Genomic DNA, 22848 nt, shown 5'->3' on the forward strand with positions numbered 1-22848 from the left:
ATGAAAGGAATGTTTGAATATGTGCATCTGTGTGACCATTAGATGAACCAACATGCCATCTATATCCCACTACAATTACATGTGAACATCTGGTATCACTTAAAATCAAAATGTACGGCACGAGTTTATGTGCACATAGACGTGTATAAACTCAAAAACACATTTACTATGTGAACGTGACCAATCCCTTGATCAGACGTGCAAAATGACCTGTGCAGACTCTGGGAAATGGATTTAAAGGTGGCTGCATGTCATCGTGACCCATGCTAGGTCGAAATGTCTCAAGTGTCCAGACAGGGTTTGTAAGGAGATGGCAAGTTCCCTAGTCCCCAAAAGTGCAAATAAAACCTGCGTGTATTGAACTGCACTCAGTCTCTTCTATATTTTGTCCTCACATATTTCATAATTAATTAGGATTAATATTAAAAATAAGACAAAGAAGAGAAACAAAATCCACCACAAATATTTCTGCAGCAAACCAAGCGAACCAGTAAATTGATCTTTAAACATTTTGAGACATATACATTAAGTACAAAGATAGACCTTTGCTCTCTTCACTAACAGGATAATGCTCAGCAGCTGGACTAAAATGCATTTAAAAAAACTTGAAAACTTTTGTACGTGAGATGATCACATGACAAATGAGAATATGTAGAAAAAAGTGCAATGAAATAAATGGGATTGATGATGATTAATATTTTAATTTGATTTGTTATGTTATTTATATGAGTTAAAGGTCGGGCCTCCTCAGTTCAGCCTCCCTTTGGAGTTGTCGTCCAATTACCAGTGTTTGGCTCTCCGAGGGGGATTAGCAGGAAGACTGTGCAGTCAGTAATTAGTCTTCTCCCTCAGCGGGGCATGACAGCAGTATTAGCACATGGGGCTGTTAGGGAGACGGCTACAAGCTGAAACCACATCCTTCCTCCCAGAGGGTGCAGGAGTATGCGCAGCCATCCTGTCGGGTCAATGTGCTCATCCACAGCAATTCCTACATCTGCGGTATCATGGAAACACATGCTATCTTATTCAGCTTTTGAAAGAAACATTAACATTAACTAATCCACAGTTGGAAGAAAAATGAATTGCATTTCAGATCTCAAATGATGTATTTATGTGTTCTTCCTTTGATACTAACATGTTAATAATGCAATACTATATTGATTTGAAATGGTCCTTTTCTTACTCCCTCATCAGTGAAGTCAGGGGTCAGGATCAGTGAGATCAGAAATCAGTCTCAGTCAAGGTCATGTGAGCAAGTCCTGCATCTGACTCCTTCACTTTTACTTAACCAGTCTGCTGTGGTCTGGTTGGTATAACATTATTAGGTGCTTATGGCAGAGTCCGAATTGTAGTAGATGTATGTATTTTAAATATTTTGTTATATTTTTATGTAAGTTTAAAATAAATATATTTAATTAAACAAAATCTCTAATAGAACAAAAATCCCACAAAATGTAATTGAAATAAATCAATAAACCCTTACATTCAACACATTTGGAAGGGTTTCCATGTAAATGTTGGATAACATAGATAGATAGATAGATAGATAGATAGATAGATAGATAGATAGATAGATAGATAGATAGATAGATAGATAGATAGATAGATAGATAGATAGATAGATAGATAGATAGATAGATAGATAGATGGATGGATGGATAGCATTTCTGGACCATAAACGTTGCATGCACTGGGTTACAGTACCTCGTCCATACAAGTAGTGGTCAGCCTTGTATAAAACAAATCTCCAGTATCCAAACCACGTGGTTCTGCAGAGTTACATACAGAAAGGGAAAAAAACCACACACACACACATTCTAGATTCTGCTGTTGCCTGGTGAGCGTGAACGCGGGTCTGCTTGAGAGCGCCGTCGTGGACGCGCAGACCGTGGAAACAGGAGAGAGACTCTGCAGTGTCTTGGCAGCTGCATTAGTGCATCTCCCACTGTCCGTGATGCCTCCACGGCCAAAAGCTGCCTCCTCCTCCGCGTCCACCTGACAACACACGCCGAGAACATGAACTCTCCAGCGAACTGAGCCCGTCGATCCGGACTTATAGAGACCCGGAGACGGTCCCGGAGCACCCCCATCCACGCAGCGAAACACCCCGTTACGAGAATTGTTAATGGAAAATGGCGATAGGCAAAAGGTCTTGCAGCATCGTCTGCTTGGTATCTATCCAGATGATCTGGATTCTCGGCGCGTCGTGGCCTGGAGCAGAGGCTCTCACGTTCCCACAGCAATACACGTAAGTACGGATGGACTGATGGAAAACATACACAAACATAAATAAGGCTGCTCCCAGAGTGAACTTTGGCCAGCAGCTCTGACACTAAACAACACACACACACACAAAAACACACACAGATCACACTTTATTCACCTTGATTCATTTTCATCCTCTGCTGTTATGTAATTTGACAGTGTTGCCTTTGCATCCTCTTGTAAACGTTGGTTGACTTTCGGCTTAGAGCTGCATGATTTGTATCCACACTGTGATTGGATCATCAGCAGGGATTTATGAGCAATTACTATATCACTCTGTCTATCAATCATCTTATAGGACAACCAGTCTGTCTTTCAAACTTAATCTCGCAAATCTATGTCAGATTGAATTAGTATTTGTAGTTATAGAATAATAATCCTTTCTGTTACTCAATGGTGATTTAACCGCCTTTGTTTTGAGTCTGATAACACTCAAATGTGCTGGTTTCCGGGCGACGTTTGGTTTTTCACAGCCAGGATGGAGAAGTTGTCACACATTTCTATTTTGAGTTTCAAGGATATCAGTGAAGTTGTAGGTGAGGCCGACTGGGGTATTAATTACTTCAAGCAGACAGAATCGCCTGTGTGTAGTTGTAAAACGGTACAGGGAGTATTGAGTATTTGCTTTCATCCTGCTGTTGCTGTGTGCCAGGAATAGATTATTCCATATAAACTTGCAAATACGAGGTGAAACATTTATTTTCTGTAACACCAGTCGTCCTGCACGCTTTACGGCACTACCAGCGATTTTCTAAGGGGTTGCAACATGGTATATAGGAGATGGAGGGAACGCTGCACCAGAATGAACATTTCCTGTTTTTTTTCTAATTGATGCTGTGCTCAGATCTCAGTTCCCGACCTTTAATCTGTCACTGTTGAGAACAGCTGGCAATGAACTTGAGACTTCCAGTTATGTGGGCCCACCTCCAGGCTCTGCAATCAGCCTGCTCCGAAGGGAGGCACAGCCAGATGGTCCAGCCATCTTCAGGGGGGCAGAGTGAGAGATCTCTGGCCAATCGCCTCCTGGAGATGGGGAGGTGTGTTTACCAATTAGGAGCACGACTATAAATCAGGGAGGTGCGGATGTGTGTATGTATGTTCGTGGGTGTGTTTGTGATGAATTGGGTTGTTGCGATGGGGGGTCTAGCTGCTTCCTCCTCCTCCCCCTCTTCCTCTTCCACCTCCTCCTCTTCTCGGCTGTTTGTTCTTTCTGCTGAGTGGTTTGAAACAGAAACATCGCCCTCTGCCCCGGGTCTCCTCTTCCTGTAAGCTAAATGAAGCGGCGACGCTATGCCGAAAGAACAGCATCTCTTTCCAATTAAGAATTAATACTGCAGCAGTGAGGATTTATTCCCCTTCTCTCTCACTGGCTACGCCCCCTTTCCCTCCTCCCTCTAAGCCTCCCTGCTCCCTCTCCCCTCTGCTTAGATAGATAGATAGATAGAAAGATAGAGAGATAGATGGATAGACTGATGGATGGATAGATGGATAGATGGATAGATGGATAGATGGATAGATGGATAGAACGATAGGATCTGCTCCTTTTGCCCCATGTATCCCTGCTGCACCCTGTGAACCTCTCTCCTCTCCTCTCCCCTCTCTGTAAGTAAATATGGGTCACATAATCTAACGTCTCTTCCCCTCTCCCTCGTCCCAAGGGTGTTTGTGTGTTTGTATGTGTGTTGCAATACTGTTTTCTAATGTCCCGTTGGGTTCCAGAGGAGAGGAAATGGAGCACACAGTGAAAAACTTCAGACTGAGCCTCAGCTGCACTGACTCACTGGGCTCTGCAGCTCTGTGGGCTACAGTCGTGTTGTAAGGCTGGTTTATTCATACGTACATACAGCTGCATTTTACAGCGCTTTGTTTAAAGCATTCTTTAATCGTTTGCGACTGAAGTACTTAAAATATGATGAGACATTCTGTGGATTTAAATGATACGTTTCATTTTTGCCCGTTTGGATTTTAGGGCACACAAACGTGTATTACAACAGTTAATACCAAGCGGCAGATGTGGAATATAAAGTTTCCCGAAATCAGAGATGGCGCTTGGATGGGTTTCAGAGGGCCTGATGGACCTATAAACATACAGTACATTCCCTTAAAGGAGCAAAGGAATCAATGTCTCATATGACTATTAAACTATTAGGTGGAGTAATGGCTGTTGTATGCGACTTACACAGTGTATGTAAGTTCCGGTTCTAATCCTGATGTATGTGCAGCCTTTGCGTCTCTGCAGGGATGATTTGTGCTAAGGTCAAGATTTATTGCAGCTCTAAAGTCAGATTTGTTTTCCCAAGTATCGATTTAACGTTTGAGAACAGCTCCAAGGTTGCATTTGCTTGAATATTCCCCTAAAATATTTGTGTGTGTGTGTGTGTGCGTGTGTGTGTCTTTTATTTTTGCCAAATATGTGAAAATCACAACATGCTGACTCACCAATGTTCTGTGTAATGTTTTATATTTGGGAAAAGTGACCGTGTAGCGAAAAGAAACGCTGAGTATCATTTCATGGAGATTTTCATTTGATCACAACAAGGTGGTCCTGACTTCAGTTTTGCAGCACAATCAACTTAAAACTCACCTCGTAAAAACCTTCATATGTTTCTAAAGGTTTGCTGGATTGTTTTAAGGGTGTTTATGTAATAATAACAATCATTAGACTTCTTTTCTGGATGGTCGGCACTTTTGCAGCAGGAATGAAAAGTGCTGCCCTGCATTCTTTCCCCTGAACGCCTCATACTTTTATATGTAGAGCCTCCAGCTTCGAATGTTTTCACTTTGAAATATGGCCGTGCTTCATTTTTCAGTCATGGCTTCAGAGTGGTAGACTTGATGATGAAGATGAGAACTCAAATAGCTTGCAGGTTAAAGTTGATCCTTCCTTCAATCTCCTCCAGATGCTTTGAGGTTCGTTTCCACCACTTATCTTATTTCCACCACCATTTATCATCAGGTCAATATCAAATAAAGCATCAAATTAAATTAATAAGGAAACTTTAAGGAAGGTTGTGTTCCTATTAGATTGTATAAGTGAAAAATCCATCCTAGAGAACTGCATTTAGCCAGGATTTGTGTCTTCTTACGAGTGTCATGCCGCAGCAGAAACAAGCCCATCGAGACTCTAATCTGTGAAGCTGTCGTGTAATTCGTCTGGGTGCTGTCACGCTGATAATGAGGAGATCGACTGCTGGCACCGGCAGGATCCAGGGCCGTGTCCTGGGTATTCAGAGTGACGGCCATGATTGCTAAAAAAGGCTCAAACAAATCCACTAGGTCTTCATTCTATGTCTTCATCCCTGATCAGATCCAGGCTGCAGCAGAGATTATGAAAACACTGTAGTTCACTGTAGATTTACAATATCTGCATTGATTCTGCTTTGACCTTGACGCCATGTTTGTTAACGATTCTTTTTTTCATTTTCAGTGTCTGAAAAGCCACGTGATGCTTCAAAATGAACAATGAATGTCTCTGTCCAAATTTTTACTTTATGTGTTTTGGTATCAAATTGAGGTATTGTCTCTGCAAACATGCCTGTGATGCATTGTGGATGGTAGGTTAGAGTTTAAGGCTTGAATTGCTAGGGTGTGTTGTGTCAGATCCCCTTTGTTTGTTCCAGAACTCTCACATATGTGTCTGAAAAGTAAATCTAGTACAGATTCCACAGGTTAATGTCACTCCCAAGATCCAGAACAGTACGGGCAGGATGTGCAGGAGAGGGACTCAAAACAGGACGGCTGCAGCAGCCGTCAACAAAACTGACAAAATGTCAAAGCAGATGGGGCTAAAATGAAAGGCCAAAAAAATACTCTAGGGAGCAAAAGAGGCCGAGGCGGGTTCCAGAAAGTAACTGGCAAAACAAAAATCCAAATATGTCCAAATGAGGGCAAGACTGGTTGGGAATAGCCCAGCATGGGATACAAAGTAGAGCAGGAGTGGAGGGAGAAAACAGGAACAAAGTTGAAAAGGCCGGTGTTGGTGCTCATGATGTCAGACATGTTGTTTTTTGTTTCCAACTTGTTGCTGTCTTTCCTGTGTCATGATCAATTCTCTCTCAATATCCACACATCCAACCTTTCATCATTTCAGAAATGTTGACGTTTGTTTGTGATTTGTCACAGTGGCAGCAGCAGCGCAGCATCTGGCGCAGTGGTTATTTTGTTTCTGCAGCTTGACTTTGATTTGTTGCCTTGACGTCGCAATCTGTTACACCTGCACCCACCAACCGCAAATCAGTTTGGGGGGATTTTCTCCATCAAAGCAGCTCACAGCATTCGTTTTCTGTTCATGTGTCTTCAGGTGTTCTGCTTTTGTCAGGATGATGTGCCATATGTCTGTTTGTCTGTGTTTGACATGAGATTTTGCTGCATTTCATAGGTAATCCCACATAAACAGAACTGATAGGATGAAAAGTGAGGCGAATAGTTATTGTCTAGAATGTGAGAGTATCCAGTGTCCAGGTTTGACATTAAATGCAATTTGATTCCTTCTCACTCTTTAGCAGCGTCTCAATATGAGTGAATGTGTTTAACTATTGCAGCAGGAAACCTAAAGTTAAACCTGAAATAACTTGTTTAAAAAAAGAATAACCTGGCATTATTTGGGGTTTCACACAAACACGCACACACAGAAGCAAACATTTGGGTATTTGTCCTCCACAGAAGCAATCTTAAAATGTCTATTTTCTGTCTGAGGAGAAGCGTCACAGTTTATGTTCAGGACGTCACTCACAGCTCCAGGTCACATTCTCTGGTTTCTGACAGTGATGGAGACAGTTGCTCATCTTCTCACATATCGATCTATATGTCCTTTGAGTCAGACTACAAGTTGTTCAGCTCAGAAATCATCGATCAGTGAAGTTACCATCGTCTGGAGTCACGCACACATCCTTCCCCTCACTGTGCAGCGCAGTCATTGCACGATAAATACACGTAGAAAAGTATTTTTAGCTGCTGTTAGATGAAAGCTTATTCAGTGATGTGTTGTTTCAACCTAAAATAGCTTTAATTTCAGCTATTTGTGTTTCAGAATAGGCTGTGTGATCCTCTGAAAGCACAAAAACACACACACACACGCCTGAGAGTTGACCTCTGACCTCTCTCCACAGGATAATGCACTGGGCCCGGCGCATCGAGCAGGAGATCGACAGAGTGTTTCAGCACATCACTGGAGCTCAGCAGTTGAAAGGGGTGAGTGAGTGTGTGTGTGTGTGTGTGTGTGTGTGTGTGTGTGTGTGTGTGTGTGTGTGTGTGTGTGTGTGAGTGTGTGTCGGCTCTCTTCTTTTTACACCACACAGGCCTTTTTCATTACCACAAAAATCAGACGCCGTAGTGCGCCGGGCAGAAGGTTTGGGTGTAAATCCATTAAGGTTAAGAGCTGAAGCTAAAAAGCAAGAGAAAAGAAGAAAACAATTACACCCTGCCTCCTGTGAACCATTTTGTGTTTCATTTCTTCCTTCATCATCATTCTCTGGAACTCTTTGCAGAGCCGTGAACACTCGGTAACACGCGGTTATGTTGTGTTAAGTTTCCCCCGGACAGACATAAAGCTTCATATTCTTTTACATTCTGCAGCTTTGAGGATGTATGTTGTAGTCAGATTTTGATGACAATTTCTGTTTTGTGTTGTGTAAATATGAACGTTACACTTGCACAATTTAAAAAGATTACAGTCGTCAAATGTATCACTCAATAGCTACATTTACTGATTCAGGTCATGTGTTTGTTATGAAACTATGAGGCAGTGTATGACAGCTCTCCTATCAAGCTCTGAGTCAGTACTGATGCCTTCACATGCATTTAATGTATTTTTCTGTCATTCAACTTGATTTCTGCAGTGTTGTGTTGACAAGAAGCCCAATTTTCGTGATCTGGTTAAGTGTTTCACATTTAACAAATGTAGATTAGTGCTGGAGAAACTGGATTATTTGGCTGTGTTTATGTTCAGCTGCTTTTCTAAAGGCTTTTGGGGGGGGCAAAGAATCACCGTGACAACAATGCATTTCCACTCGCAGCATCGTATCCAAATTAATTCAATCTGACTTAAACTGAACAAAGCTGTATTGATCTTTGTGTTATAAACCAAAAAGGTGAAACCAGTAAATAAACTGTTTCAAATACTGAGTATTTGATCCAATACAGTCCTAATGTAGAGGAGAACTGTGGAAGTCTTACTGCTCTTTCAATGCATAACAAAATGAATGCTGTAGTTACTGCCCGGAGGTGGACTTCATGTACAGCATGAGAAGAAAAAACCTTGTAAAAAAGGTAAAACCTTGTATCTTATCCTGTTAGCTCAGTGCCCCCGAGCCACTTTAGGTATTATCTCAAAGAGTCTCAGAGAGGAAAACAGGTCAGAGAAGTGCAGAGCCCAGACCCGAAAGAGGGAATGTCGCCCAAAAATTGAAGATGCTCAAAGGCTTTTCAGCTCATACGAGTATTTTCAGTTTTGGGTACAAACTGAGTCATAATTGTCTATTTTGGTTTCTTTCATGGCGTTGGAACAACATTGTATGAGCAGTTTTGGGGATTAGTTTGGGGATGCACTAACATGTAGCAGATGCCTTTTATGACATCAATAATGTAACACTATATTCTTCCCAATGAGGACTTGTGCTCTCCACACATCAACTTCAGTATACTGGCACCAATCTATAGTGACTCCTGTGATGTCATACAGGTCAATCTCTCAGATATTAAGTAAAAATGGAGCGCCTGTCAGGTCGATAATAGAGTTCCCCAAGAGCAGTAACCTAAATCTGATGTGTAAAAAAAATGGTGGCGTTCCCCTTTAATCCTCAACCACTGACTGCAATGCAAACTGTGGTTTTAGTGTAATCAGGTTATTGCAGTGGACATAATTGTGTTATCAAATTTCCTGCTTTAACCTGATTTCTCACCGTTATCTAACTTTTGTGTGCATGTTACAGCCACTTACCAGGAGTACATTTCACAGCACAGCCGTGTTAAATGTAATTACTCACGTGTCACATTGTGTTAGGTAGGATTGATGTAATCTGAGGCCCATTCTAACAGGGATTGTCCCTGAAAAGATGAATGCCAAATAAAGAAGGCTAAAGATCATCAGTCGGGGGCTCTGTGTGTGTGTGTGTGTGTGTGTGAGTGTGTGTGTGTGTGTGTGTGTGTGTGCGTGCGTGCGTGCGTGCGTGCATGCGTGCGTGCGTGTGCCTGAGTGTGTGTGCGTGTGTGTGCGTGTGTGTGTGTGCGTGTGTGTGTGTGTGTGTGTACGGGAGCAGAGGCACGTGTCCTCTCTGTTTGTGTCAGAGCAGAGCAGATGGTCAGGCAGCCTGCAGTAAAGCCTTCACTTTTTCATTCATTCCTCATTCATCCCTCCATCCGCAGTCTGGATCTGTTGGAGGTGTACAGCCCATAATGAATGGCACAATCGACGTTTACTTTGGAAACGCGTGCGATTTGAAAGAAAGCCACTACGGTTGGTGGTTCAATTCCGCACATTATCAAAAACTCAAGACAGAACTACAGTAGTACAGGTTATAATCTGACATAAGGTCTGTGCTCCTGATTGAAATGTTACATTGTCTGCACCCAAAGCCAGAGTGCATCAGCCTTGGTTCTGCTTCTTGTGTGGAGCAGCAAAGCTCTGGGTGAGGCGAGAGATGCATAAATCGCTTACTGCAGCACAATTTCACCTCTGCCGTTGTGAAACCAGCCATAACATCTAGTGTGGGGATCAATAGCTTGCTCCCGCCCGATGTTTTGGTCCTAAATCATTTATTTATGCATTATCTTCAGCTGCTCAAGCTTCGCCAATCTTATTCTGCACGGCTCTTACTGCTGCACAGACATACTCCCACACCCCCCACCCCCATCCCCCTACCCCCACACACACACACACACACACACACACACACACACACACACACACACACACACGCACACTGCGTGATCCTAAGGCAAAATGTCGACCTGGACTAAATGCAGCTAAAGTGACGTTGAGAAAACACAATTATCACCAGTTAGAGTTCATTCCAGCGAGCCTGTGCATCGATCGAGAGCTGTCCTACAGGAAATCAGGTTTGCTAAATTCACTCATCCAGAGTCACCGGGTGTCATCTGCTCTCTGACAGCCTTGCTCATGGGCTGGAATTAGTCTGCTGGCAGTAAGTGAGCCTTGTGTCTTTATATTCTCGAGAAGTGAAACAGGAACAAAACAGACAACACTTTAGATGAAATTGAAGATTAATATTATTAATAAAAACCTGGAATATGGAGTTTTCGAGGATTTTTTTAATGATTTAACTTTGCAAGAGAATTTGGCAATGTTTTGTTTATTTCTTCAAAAGTTACACACCAGTTTCAGTGAAATCAGGCATATTATTCTTTGTTATCTTTTAAGTATATAAGTAGAAGAGATGCTGCCAGCACCCTGCTACTTGCTTTCATCACAAACATAATTTCTTTTTTTCTAAAAGCAGTTTAGGAGTAACAATTAATCAACCTTATCTAAGATTGAGCTGTAAAGAGCCTAAGTAGACACAGTTTGTTATTACTATTATTAATGTTGCGTTTCTGACAATTGTTAATTCTTTGCAGATATACAATGAGAAGAGACGTCAGTTCAGCGTGGTGAAGAATCAGCCGCGGGAGATGGTGGAGAAGGTGGCGTCCGACATCGAGAAACTTCTGGCTAAGAAGCGCAAAGCCCTCGATGTGAGTCTGCTTCCTCTTCCTCTAAACCGAAAACATGGTTGATATGTTTATTCCATTTAATTTAATGACCCATTCACACTGCTGCTTTCCTTATTTTATGTATGCGCCAGTAAATGTGTGTGTGAGATTGTCCCTGTCACAGCTTTATGGCGCCGCAGTCTTCTTGTTGAGTTTTTTATTCATTTTAAATGTTCAATTTCATTAAGAACTCCCATGGTGATACTCACAAACAGAACTGGATTTCTTTAAATTGTACAAATGCCTGTTGTGTTTGCATTGCAAAGTTGCACGCATGCAGTTTCAGATACAGCACATGCACTTTCGTTCTGTGGACTCTGCATTCATTGAAAATATATTTGTTTTATCAGTGGCAATATTCAGGGCAGTTTTTGCTCACCGTGCAGAAAAGAAACTGCATATTTCAGAGATAGCCTAAGGAGTAAAACGTTTCTAGTTTTCTATTGTTGCAGGTGCAGGTCAGTTCAAAAATAAGAATAGATAATATTCTGCTTCTAACCGAGTGAGAAGTCATCTCTCTGTAACGTCGTCCTCTCTAACGTGTGTGTGGTTCTCTTGTCATCATGCAGAGGTTAGCCAGCGAAGCGGAGCGGCTACAGCGAGAGCACCTGTGGCAGGACGGCATCAAGGTACAACACCAAACACGATGTCAGCTGTTAAGAGGAGTGGAGAGGAACAATAATCACCTTAATTACAGCATTTCCATTTTGACCATCGACTGATCATCAAAACAATACACATTTAAACCGCGGTGTACATTTTCTATGCCAGGTGTCCGAAATATTTCCTACCTGGGCCGACCTGAGAGCAGCAGAGCTTCTCTCTGAGCAGGTCTGAGCACATTCAGCAGTGCATTTCTGCTGAGTCCTGCAGACACTGACGTCCCATTTCAGCTTCAGCAGCTTCATTAACCTGATGAAGAGAGACAGCTGATGAGATTCTAAAAGAACATCACTATGATTGTGCATGTTTTAAGAAAAACTTTTAGTTCATTTGATATTTTTCGGGTTTTTTTCTATTCGTTTCTTTGTGATAAGAAAATCAACTTTTAGAATCTTGGTGAATACATTTATAGTTAATGTGTTTAGTACATGGATGTTAGAATCTTTAAGTTGTCCTATACACCTGCGAATATAAACCAGTGCAGTAGTGAGGTGAGAATTCTTTGCTCCACTTAAACCTCTGGCAGCAGAGTTCTGTGCAGGCTGCAGTTGATTTATGGACTTTTGGGGGAAACGTGAGAGCCAATGGGACGAAAGCCAAAGTCGTTTATCCACCGGCAGAGCCTCGGCTGTAATTCACTCGCACGTACATGCTGATTGATTTTATTCAACATATCAATCCCCCAGAATTACGAAAAGTGACCTTACAGGGAAGGTCACTGCTGCAGCTTGGAATTCATAATGATGACGATCACTCAAGAGAATGTTTTAATCTCGTAAATCATCGTGTTATTCTCGCGTTATGGACATTGACTGTACCCACATCTCTGCTCTGTTACAGGAGTTGGACATGGCGTATTATGACTCCAAGGCAGAGTTAGATTATGTGAGTATGGGCGACAAACAAAAGTGTCTCTGCTGCTTTGGTTTTAAATCAGTGAAGCCTTTTGGAGAAGATTATTCACTGTGTTCTGGATGAATGCTTTCCCACGTTGCGACAGTACTCCATGGATGGAGATGGGGAGGTGGAGAATCCTTCCCACATCAAGCTGGAGTTTGTGTACGATCCAAACTTCAAAAACAATGTCAACTACTCCTACACGGCCGTTCAGATTCCCACGGACATTTACAAAGGAGGCGAGCTGATTTTCTTCAGATTCTGTCAGATGTTTTGTAATTTCCGTGGTGTTTATTTTTAGCATTTGACAGAAAGGCTTCCCTCTACTTTGTCCCCTCAGCTCCAGTTATTTTAAACGAGCTGAACTGGACGCAGGCGTTGGAGAAGGTTTTCATGGAGAACAGTCGGGAGGATCCGTCTCTGCTGTGGCAAGCGTTCGGGAGCGCCACCGGAGTCACACGCTACTACCCAGGTACCAAAGCCTTTCTGCTGCTATTTGTAGACGTGCAACAATGGACGGGACAAGGTCACAAACAACATGATGAAGATTTTACTGGATCCATTTTCTCTTTATTTTCCTAGCTACTCCATGGAGGGCGCCTGATAAGATTGACCTGTATGATGTCAGGAGGAGACCCTGGTACAGTGTGAAGCCAGATAAATGTTTCCATAATGTTCCTTGTTTGAATTCTCCAGTGGATTTACAGCATTTTTTGTTTCATAGGTACATCCAGGGTGCTTCCTCTCCCAAAGATATGGTCATCCTTGTCGATGTGTAAGTTGGCTAGAGATGATTGGTCAATTTCAGACCCGTGTCCCCTCACATACATACGAGCGAGAGATTCTTCACTAAATGTCACTATAAGCTAAAAAGAAACAACCCATCAGTGCTGTCAGTGTCACTGTGTGTGCTGTTGTCATGGTTGCCAAGCCTTGTGGTGGCGGTGGTTCAATCATCGCTGCTGTTGTACAAGGTTAATACTCGTCATTGAGTTGAGTTCAAGGTGAAATATGGCAATTCATACCTAATAATGTTACATTTTCTAAAAGTTGTAGCGACTGTGTGAGGAAATACATGTAAATCACTAATAGGCCAAAACCAACACAACATATTCAGACATTGCACGTGTTTGAACTTGGGATATTTACATTGTGTGCATGTGTGTGCGTTTGTGTGCGTGTTTGTGCATGTGTGTGCGTGTGTGTGTGTTTGACTTGGCAGGAGCGGGAGCGTCAGCGGGCTCACCCTCAAACTGATCAAGGCGTCAGTGATGGAAATGCTGGACACCCTGTCTGATGACGACTACGTCAACGTGGCCAGGGTCAGTACCTGAACGTCTCATCCTTTAGCTGTCTGTGAAGGTTCTCCAGTCATCCAGTCATCCAGGTTAACCATAGGCAACTGGACTCTGCTGAAGGCTTGAAGACGTTTGTCTGTGCTTTTTTGTAACTTATTCCCGTGTTTGACTCCCCTAACGTGCGTCTCTCTGCTGTGTTTCAGTTTAACGAGAAGGCAGAAGCCGTGGTTCCCTGTTTCAGACATCTTGTCCAGGCCAACGTGCGCAACAAGAAGATCTTTAAAGATGCGGTGCAGCAAATGCAAGCCAAAGGCACCACCGACTACAAGTCTGGGTTTCATTTTGCCTTTAACCAGCTGTTAAACGTGAGTAACATGTTGTTGTGGATCTATTTCATGTTCTGGAGCTGTTAATTCTCAGTGATTTCCCGTTTTTGTTTCAGAAGACAAATGTTCCTCGAGCGAACTGCAATAAGATAATCATGCTGTTCACTGACGGGGGAGAGGACAGAGCACAGGATGTCTTCCTGCAATACAACTGGCCCAACAAGACGGTGGGTGTTCTCTGAAAACAAACGTCACATCACAACAACACACACACAGCAGGCACTTACATTTGTTCTTCCTCTCTCCAAAGGTTCGAGTGTTTACGTTCTCTGTAGGTCAACACAACTATGATGTCACACCCTTACAATGGATCGCATGCACCAATAAAGGTGAGTTTATTTTTTTATTTATCAGCTTATGATTGAAATTGTTCCACCTAATATCACGTCCTGAAGGGTTACTGTATATGAAGTGAAATGATAATGATATAAAAGGTTTTCACAAGGGAACATTGCAGTGTTTTTTTACTTTTGCTGTCATGTGAAGGGATCATTGTTAAAAGTGACAAACATGTTTGTGAAGTGAGCGCAATGTATTTTTAGTCCTCACAGGCACACACATCTCTGTGAGTCACAGCACAGACAAAATAAACAAAGGGGAGCAGATAGAATAATGGAAACAGATGCTCCATTACAGGCCATATGTACAGCTTTATCAATTGCAGAATTGAATACATATTTATTTTTGTTACATATATTTTCATCGGTCATTATGTATTTGTGATTAGTCGACAGTTTGCATCTTATATAATCAGACTCGAGTGTCCTCACAGCGTTGCATACAGGAATGTGAGAGAAGGTGCCATGTTAGAATGCTGATATATTGTTGTATCTGTCATTTTCACAATTTGGTACTTGAATATGTTTATATGTTATGGCTCTGAACATCAAGATGATTCCGTACAGCAGCTTAATGGTGTTAGATCACACATGCACATGCATTTTAGCACCTAGAATGCTCTTACTGTCATATACGTTATTGTATCAAAAGATGTACTGTAGCTTTAAGACTGAGACCTACAGTATGTCATCAGGGAATCAGATGTCATTGTTGAAAGGTTTGGATTTTCTCATTTGAGCAGATGTGAGGGCTCACTGTGTAAATATGAATGACACATAGGTTTTAAAACCGAGCAATATTCCACATAAAAATAATGAAATGGCTGAGTCATTGGTGTAGTAACATTAAACAAAATATGGAATATTCATGAGCACCATCTCTCTTGCTCTCTTTCTCTCTCTCTCTCTCTCTCTCACTCTCTCTCTCACTCTCTCTCTCTGCCAGGTTACTATTTTGAGATTCGTTCCATCTGTGCAATAAAGATTAACACCCAGGTGGGTTTGTCTAGTGCCTCTGACACAGCTGATCCCCTTCCAATGTTTTCTACTCCCCCTTGTGGAAAACATTCTCTCTGTGGAAACGATCAGTTCCATTAGTCTGCATACCTTTTCTCCCTGCGGCTCGTTGTTGTGCGCTGTAATGAAGCTGCTGCCTGTGCTTTATTGGTTGTGCGTTTTCAGGAGTACCTTGACGTGCTGGGTCGCCCCATGGTTCTAGCTGGCAGTGATGCCAAGCAGGTTCAGTGGACCAATGTGTATCAGGATGCACTGGTGAGACAGCACGGTCCCTTACTGGCGGGACTTTATTTAACATTAAACACACTGCACATTCATATGCAACTTCTCTGTCCTCGGACTCTCTAGGGTCTTGGGATGGTGGTAACTGGGACGTTGCCTGTATTTAATCTCACCATGGATGGAAACTCTCAGGTGAGAGTTGTAGTGAAGACTTCAAAGGGCATGCCTCCAGTAATGAAATGCGTTATTGGTTAGATTTGCATATTGTTCCTGCAGAGCAGTGGTGTGTATATGCTCTGGGTGGGAAGATGCAGCGATGCCATTTGAATATTGTTCCTCATAACACTCCTAGATTGATTTTAAAGTTTCAATAGTCCTTTTTGTAAATTCGGTAAAGTTTAAAAAGGTTTGTAATGAAAGTGCATCAAAATAATCAAAGCACTCAAATTGTGGTGGAAATGTAAGATTTCTGATAGATTGTTCAACGTGATGGAGCATTAAGATTATACGTCCACTGTGTGTGTTTCCATCTCATGTCTGCCCCTCACAAGCTGTTTGTGTCTCTGCTGTTGTCGTACCAGAATCAGCTGATATTAGGTGTCATGGGAGTTGACGTTCATCTGGATGAGATCAAGCAACTGACGCCACGGTACAACGTGCGTATATCACGTCACTGTAAATCTCAGCAGTTCGGACTCTGTGTACTCTGCCACGCCTCACCTTTCTGTTTGTCCGTGTCTTAAACAGCTTGGAGCTAATGGATACATCTTTGCCATCGATCCAAATGGATATCTCCTCCTGCACCCTAACCTTCAGCCAAAGGTGACTTATATTTGATCCCAAAGAAGAACCTTGTATTTCTGCTGTGGGGGGGAAAGGCGTGGGTTTAAAAATAAAGATTTCAAGATTAAGATACTGTTGGTTCTTTGCATTTATTGTCACATGTAAAAGTTGTTTTTTATCTGTAGATCGATGACCTACCGGAGCCCGTGACGCTGGACTTCCTTGACGCAGAGGTTGACGACAGCAATAAAGAGGAGGTGAGCTGCTTTAGTAGTCTGAGCCTGATAGGAGTGTGATAATCTGAGTAGGTCAATGAAGATTTTTGTCATGTTATGTGTCATTGTTGTTGTTCAACTCAAGATACGGAGACAAATGATCGATGGGAGGCCAGGAGAAATGCAGATCAAAACCCTGATCAAGTCGATTGATGAGGCAAGTCGAGTCCAGTCAAGTCTCTGCACTGACAGGATTTTAATTATTTAAAATTCAATAGCAAGAATTTACCTGGAATTTGAAGAATTTAAGGAAACAAATATCTTAGTGTTGAGTTGTGTCGGCTTTTACTCATCTGCTTCACTTGATGACAAACGCCCTCATTATTCTTCCCTCTCACTGGAGATCTGCTCTCTTATTTGTTTTTGACCTCCCTACTTAAGAATGCAATGTGTGCACTCTGTTATGTTTACTTTACATAAGCTATTTATAACTAACTTCATTTCCTGGAAAACATACAGACTCATTCAGCCCCGGCTGAATCGTTATTCAGCTCATTACTGCAAAGTGAACCAAAACAGTAGCTCGCAGAAAACTTCAGTGGGAATAATTTGTAACTCTAACTTGTCACTCACAATTGTAGGGTTTTAATGTACAGAGTCTGGATTAATTTACATATTTTCTTTCTTGTAGCAATACATTGATGAGGTGTACAGAGGTTACACATGGACTCCTATCAATGGCACAGATTACAGGTGAGTGTCTGCTGTAATATGAATTATAAATAACCTGTGTTCTTATGAGGTTAGAGATGGATTCAGTCCCTTCCTCTCTCTCATGGTCCCTCACTCATGCATTTGGGTTACCGCCTCCGGCAGTCTTGGCTTGGTGTTGCCCCCCTACAATGAATTTTTCATCCAGGCAGACCTGAGCGACGTGATGCTGCAGCTGCAATGTGAGTAATCTCCAGAAGCATTTACAACTGCAAATTCACAAAAAGGAAATGCAGAGATTAAAATATGTGTGTGTGTGTATTACAGATCTGCAGTCGTTGCTGCCCAGCTCCTTTGAATCATCAGGACACGTATTTCTGGCTCCCAGGTCAGCAGACCTTCTTTCTTTCTCTCCCTCTTTTGTCGGCCTTTTCTCTTCCCTGTCTTGGGAACAAAGGTGAATGCCCTCATTTTCCGCTCTCTCTCTCCAGAGAATACTGCAAGCGTCTGCATCTCTCTGACAACAACACTCAGTTTTTGGAGAACTTCCTTTCTCTCATGGTGGACCTAACCCCAGAATCTGAAGACTGTGAGTTACGTGTGCTTCTGTGTTTGTTGTTTGTTAACGGCCTCTAGCAGGTCACGGCATCAACCACAGCTGCACAGATATGAGGTTGTTTTTTTGTTTTGTTTTTATTCAGGTGACCAAGGCCTCATTCACAATCTGATTTTGGATTCTGGCATTATTGGGCAGCTGGCATCCCGAGTGTGGAAGAACAAGGATCTGAATTCGTAAGTGAGCTTGTACTGAAATAACAAGAACTCAGACCCTCTATGAATAGAATATAATAGAATAGAATAGAATAGAATAGAATAGAATAGAATAGAATAGAATAGAAACTTTATTGGTTCAAATCACACATGAGAACACGTTACTATGCAAACACAGCAATCTGAAATGTGTCTTGCGTGCCCCTCTTACACACACACACATGCTTTACAGAGGGGTCAGTGCAGGTGGTCAGTGCAGTGTTGAGCAGTCTTGGGGATTCAGTGCCTTGCTCAAGGGCAATGCCCTGGAGGCAAACTGGCAACTCTCCAGCTGCCAGTCCACTTTCTTGGTCCAGTATAGTATAGTATAGTGTAGTGTAGTATAGTATAGTATAGTATAGTATAGTATAGTATAGTATAGTATTGTATGTTTAGTAAAGTATTTCTGACTTGTTGATATTTAGGACCAGATATGTTTGAAGCTCTAAACAAACGCTCCACTCTTACAGGTACGGCTTCCTGGCTGTGTTTGCATCCACAGATGGAGGAGTGACTCGAGTATTTCCAAACATGTAAGATTAATATAATGAATCAACAAATATGCCATCCATCTATACGCGACGCATTTGTGAAAACACGTATGTTAATTTGTCTGTCAGGGCTGCTGAGTCGTGGGAAGAAGACCCGGAGCCTTTCAACTCCAATTTCTATCGCCGGAGCCTCGACAACAAAGGCTACATGTTCAGAGCGCCGCCAAAGGCCTGTGAGTCTGCAGCACACACACCATTGATGTATTATGCATCACACTGGATTCAGAATAACACAACGAGACTGGAAAACTAAATGTGGATTGAAGTGATTGTGATAAAAAACGGTTCATTTCAAGATGGAGCACATTTCAATTTGCTTATCTATGAAAATGAAAAAAATATCATTTATATTTGCCTTAATCGTTTGCCATCTGATTGATGTGTTTTAGGCGCATGCTTCAGTATTTCATATTTATGTTATTATAGTTATTTGTTATTTGTAAATGTGTCAGAGTGACTTGTATTTGTAGTTATGTCAGATTTACTGTTGGACATCAGTTTATTTGTTGTTCTATAACTTATCCACTCTCGCTCACTCTTTAATAGAAGAGATTTGGGAAAATTATACAGTTATCAGGAGCATAAAGTATCAGTATTAGCTGCTTAAGGTTCTTTTCTCGATTCTTCCCTCTGAACAGCTTTGGATGAGACTGTAGGTGCAGAAAACGGCACTGTTGGGATTCTGGTTAGCTCGGCTGTAGAGGTCAATTTGGGAGGTAAACTCCTCAAACCTGCAGGTGAGGGAATGTGGGATTCCCACTATTATAATAGGCCTAAAATTGTAACTGCTTCTGCTTCATCCTAACGGATCCTCTCTCATCTTGTCAGTGGTCGGAGTGAAGCTCGACTTGGAAGCATGGGTGGACAAATTTAAGATCCTGGCCAGCAACGTGTCAGACAGCCGTCAGGGTTCACACAAGGTACAAGACAAAGCCTCACCGTGTATTCTAATGTCACCGATTGCTTTTTAAAGCTGAATTTACCCCAAACTAACTGTGACATTATTGTCTTATTTTGTGTGACAGTGTGGACCATCCAGAAGCTGTGAGATGGACTGTGAAGTGAACACAGACGTGAGGACTTTTCCTTGTTTCATTCTAATGCATCACAACACACGTCGCTGTTTCATACTGATGTTGGGCCTTGTTGTCTGCAGGACCTCCTCTGCTATCTCATCGACGATGGTGGTTTCCTGGTTATGTCTAATCAGAGGGATCATTGGAAAAAGGTACGAGCCGACTAAAGAGGCCATACAATTCATAAATCATGTTTGAGGATTCATTCTGCTCTGATTTGAAGCCTCACAGAGTCATTTTTGAAAATAGAATCTGACATTTGCAAACAGCTGTTTTGACCCAGAATCTGACCTCTTTTCCTATGAAAAGAGGTCAAAAACGCCTCTTGCAGGATCAATAAAGATTTAATTCAGCTATTTCAGTTGATTGAAAGTTTACTCAACTCCATGGCAGGTGGGCGTGTTCTTCGGTGACGTGGACCCCTTCTTGATGCATGCGCTCTACAACAACTCTATCTACGCCCGCCGCCAGTCCTTCCAGTTCCAGTCTGCATGTGAGCCAATCAGCAGCAGCCACACGGGGGCAGCACCCAGAGGAATCTTTGTGGTGAGAGACTGCAGTCAGGGCCATCAATGTTTACTGTCCTGACATCAGTTGGACTTCATCATGGGTAACTCCTCTTCTTCTTCTTCTTCTTCTTCTTGTTCTCCTCCTTTCATCTTGGTGTCTCAGCCCTCCATCGCAGACATCCTCAGCCTGGCCTGGTGGACGTCCACAGTGGCCTGGTAAGAGCAGATCAGAGGACATCAAAGCATGTGACATGCCCTTTAAAACCCATCTGTTCACTGTGTCCAGACTCACCACACATCAAAACAGGAAGGATTTTGTCTTTAACGTGCTGCCATCGCTAAGCTATGCTATTTTCAGTTCATCCCGTTGTGTGGTCATGACACGTGATTGCTGTTACTTACCAATCTTTCCTGAATGCCCTTCAATCTTTTCACGAGGTGTTATAATCTGATCTCTCCCTCAGGTCTGTGGTCCAGCAGCTGGTCTACGCGCTGGCCTACAGCAGCTGGTTCTACCCAGGTTCATATGTGCATTTAAACATTTTTTGTGGCACTTTTGTGAATGATTTGACCTTGAATAAAAACTTTAAATGTGCATTGGTTCCAGGCGATACTGTCGTTGAAGGTTTTGAGGCGAGGGAAAGCAGCTGTGTGACCATCCAAAGCCAGTTCTACTTCACAAACACCACCAACTCTTACAACGTGCTGCAGGACTGTGGAAACTGCTCCAGGTGTGTGTTCTTTTATTTTGTGTGCGTGTGCGTGTGCGTGTGCGTGTGCGTGTGTGTTTGCGTGTGCATGTGCGTGTGTGTGTGTGTCAGTGTGTATGTGTGTGTTTGTACTTGTCAGCCAAGAAGCTGCTTCTGTTCCCCTACAGGCTGTTCCATGCAAAGCGGATAGAGAACACCAACCTCCTGTTTGTAGTTGCCGAGACGTTGCCCTGCAGCTCCTGTGAGATTGAGAGGTTGACCCAGGTCAGGACGGAGTGTATCCAACTTGTTACGCTGCTCATATATCTGCCAAAGGTCTGAATCTCTATATGTTGCAATTTTCTATGCGGTAAGCTCCCTGTTACCTCCCTTAACCAAGAGCAAACAGTTCAGGAGGAGAATCCCTGTGAGGTGCTGAGTAACGCCAGATATCGTAAAGGCCCGGCGACCTGCTTTGACTACAGTGCCTTAGTGAGTAGATATGAAATGCAAATCTCTGCCTTCCACTTAACGCTCAGCCATTCTAAGCCGTTTGCTCTTTGCTCTCGTTGCAGGAGAACACGTCAGAGTGTGGGCGAGCTCATTCCCTGCAGTCCTCTATAGGAATCCTTCTCTTTATTCAGTTTTTCCTGCCTCTCTTTCATCTCTGACACGTGCACATCCCCTAAACCACATCCTTCATCTCCTGCCACGTCGTTTTTTAGGGGGTTTAGGCTCGGATCTACCTTAAAGGTCAGCGATCGACGCGTTCTCCTTTTTGATCTGCCAAAAGCACACAGTGGATTTGTGATACAGTACGTGGATCAGCGTAGGTGTCACTGTGCTTTTAGTGTTTTATTTTTTTTTGCTGTTTTGTCGATGCATTTGTTGTTTCTTTGGACTAGAGAGCAAAATATTTTTCACAACAAACTATTCAAAAGACAGAAATCTGAGTTCTTTGCAAAGGCCACGATTTCAATTGAAAATACAGATGGCATCCAATACAGCTGCTGGCCAAAACAAACCAGGGCATTAATCCATCAGTGACAAGTTTACACTGCATCAAGAGTAGAATGTTTTGTAAAATGACTGTGAATAACAATGCAAATCTGCTCCAAATGAATTTAAATCTTTTAAAGCCTGAGCTCAGCAGGCTGCTTGTGCCAATTTTAGTGTTTTGTCTTGAATTCAAATGATTTTAGGAGTCTGGAGTTTTGTCTTTAGGAGTTTTGCATGAGAGCAGGGAGATCTGGGCCTCAATCCCACATTCACTTCAGTGTCTTTCACCTTTGACCTTTGCCAAGACAATTTCACCACCATTTGCTTTCACCAGATCATCGGTGTTCAACATCTAAACTCCACAACATCCAGCCAGATTTCAGCTCAGATTTGGATGAAAAACGTTAAAAGCCTTGATTAGTATGTTCCTCATGTTTTATCTCAAAGTACTTTGATGAATAGACACTTAGGAAACATTGTTTCACAGTCATAATTTTAACGATTACTTTTACGAGACACTTTGTGTGAAGTGCTTTTACTAGTCGAATAAGAAAAAACAAAAAGATGAAATCAAAGAACAAAGAGACCAAAATCATTACATGTTAACACTAATGTAAACTATTCGTGTTGTAGTACATTTAGTACTCGATTGACTACAGTATTTAGAAACATGTAATGCTGCACGGTGTTCAGTGCAATAGTGCTATGAT

At 42.3% G+C, this 22848-nt stretch overlaps 1 protein-coding gene across 2 annotated transcripts; it reads left to right on the forward strand.

The window, feature by feature from the left end:
- Positions 1 to 2099: 2099 nt before the first annotated feature.
- On the forward strand, positions 2100 to 22561 carry LOC143005351 (voltage-dependent calcium channel subunit alpha-2/delta-2-like). 2 transcript variants are annotated; one of them, XM_076156740.1, is made up of 38 exons: positions 2100 to 2248; positions 7374 to 7455; positions 10840 to 10956; positions 11544 to 11603; positions 12478 to 12528; positions 12641 to 12773; positions 12875 to 13006; positions 13117 to 13174; positions 13259 to 13309; positions 13757 to 13856; positions 14036 to 14197; positions 14275 to 14385; positions 14469 to 14547; positions 15503 to 15552; positions 15739 to 15828; positions 15922 to 15987; positions 16377 to 16451; positions 16543 to 16617; positions 16764 to 16835; positions 16939 to 17010; positions 17485 to 17546; positions 17670 to 17746; positions 17832 to 17892; positions 17996 to 18093; positions 18206 to 18296; positions 18785 to 18847; positions 18935 to 19038; positions 19504 to 19602; positions 19694 to 19785; positions 19891 to 19938; positions 20022 to 20093; positions 20335 to 20487; positions 20614 to 20666; positions 20915 to 20970; positions 21058 to 21181; positions 21328 to 21437; positions 21549 to 21631; positions 21715 to 22561. In XM_076156740.1, exons 1-38 carry the CDS (start codon positions 2133 to 2135, stop codon positions 21808 to 21810), a joined length of 3294 nt encoding a protein of 1097 aa, XP_076012855.1. In that variant the 5' UTR covers positions 2100 to 2132; the 3' UTR covers positions 21811 to 22561. The 2 variants fall into 2 exon arrangements, with proteins under 2 accessions (XP_076012855.1, XP_076012856.1); XM_076156741.1 differs by having other exon boundaries at positions 2184 to 2248; positions 12478 to 12526; positions 12654 to 12773; ... (2 more) ...; positions 21328 to 21448; positions 21554 to 21631.
- Positions 22562 to 22848: the final 287 nt, after the last annotated feature.

The sequence above is a fragment of the Genypterus blacodes genome, unplaced genomic scaffold, assembly GCF_046128005.1.
Source record: "Genypterus blacodes isolate CSIRO-AG114 ecotype Tasmania unplaced genomic scaffold, CSIRO-AGI_Gbla_v1 ptg000070l_1, whole genome shotgun sequence".
Lineage (NCBI taxonomy): Eukaryota > Metazoa > Chordata > Actinopteri > Ophidiiformes > Ophidiidae > Genypterus > Genypterus blacodes.

Bases quoted from the DNA above. Each gene is read 5' to 3' on its own strand.
- LOC143005351 (XM_076156740.1), top strand. From the start codon at position 2,133: ATGGCGATAGGCAAAAGGTCTTGCAGCATCGTCTGCTTGGTATCTATC. The intron at 15,829-15,921 runs GTGAGACAGCAC...CGGACTCTCTAG, and splicing joins ATGTGTATCAGGATGCACTG to GGTCTTGGGATGGTGGTAAC. The intron at 17,547-17,669 runs GTGAGTGTCTGC...CGCCTCCGGCAG, and splicing joins ATCAATGGCACAGATTACAG to TCTTGGCTTGGTGTTGCCCC.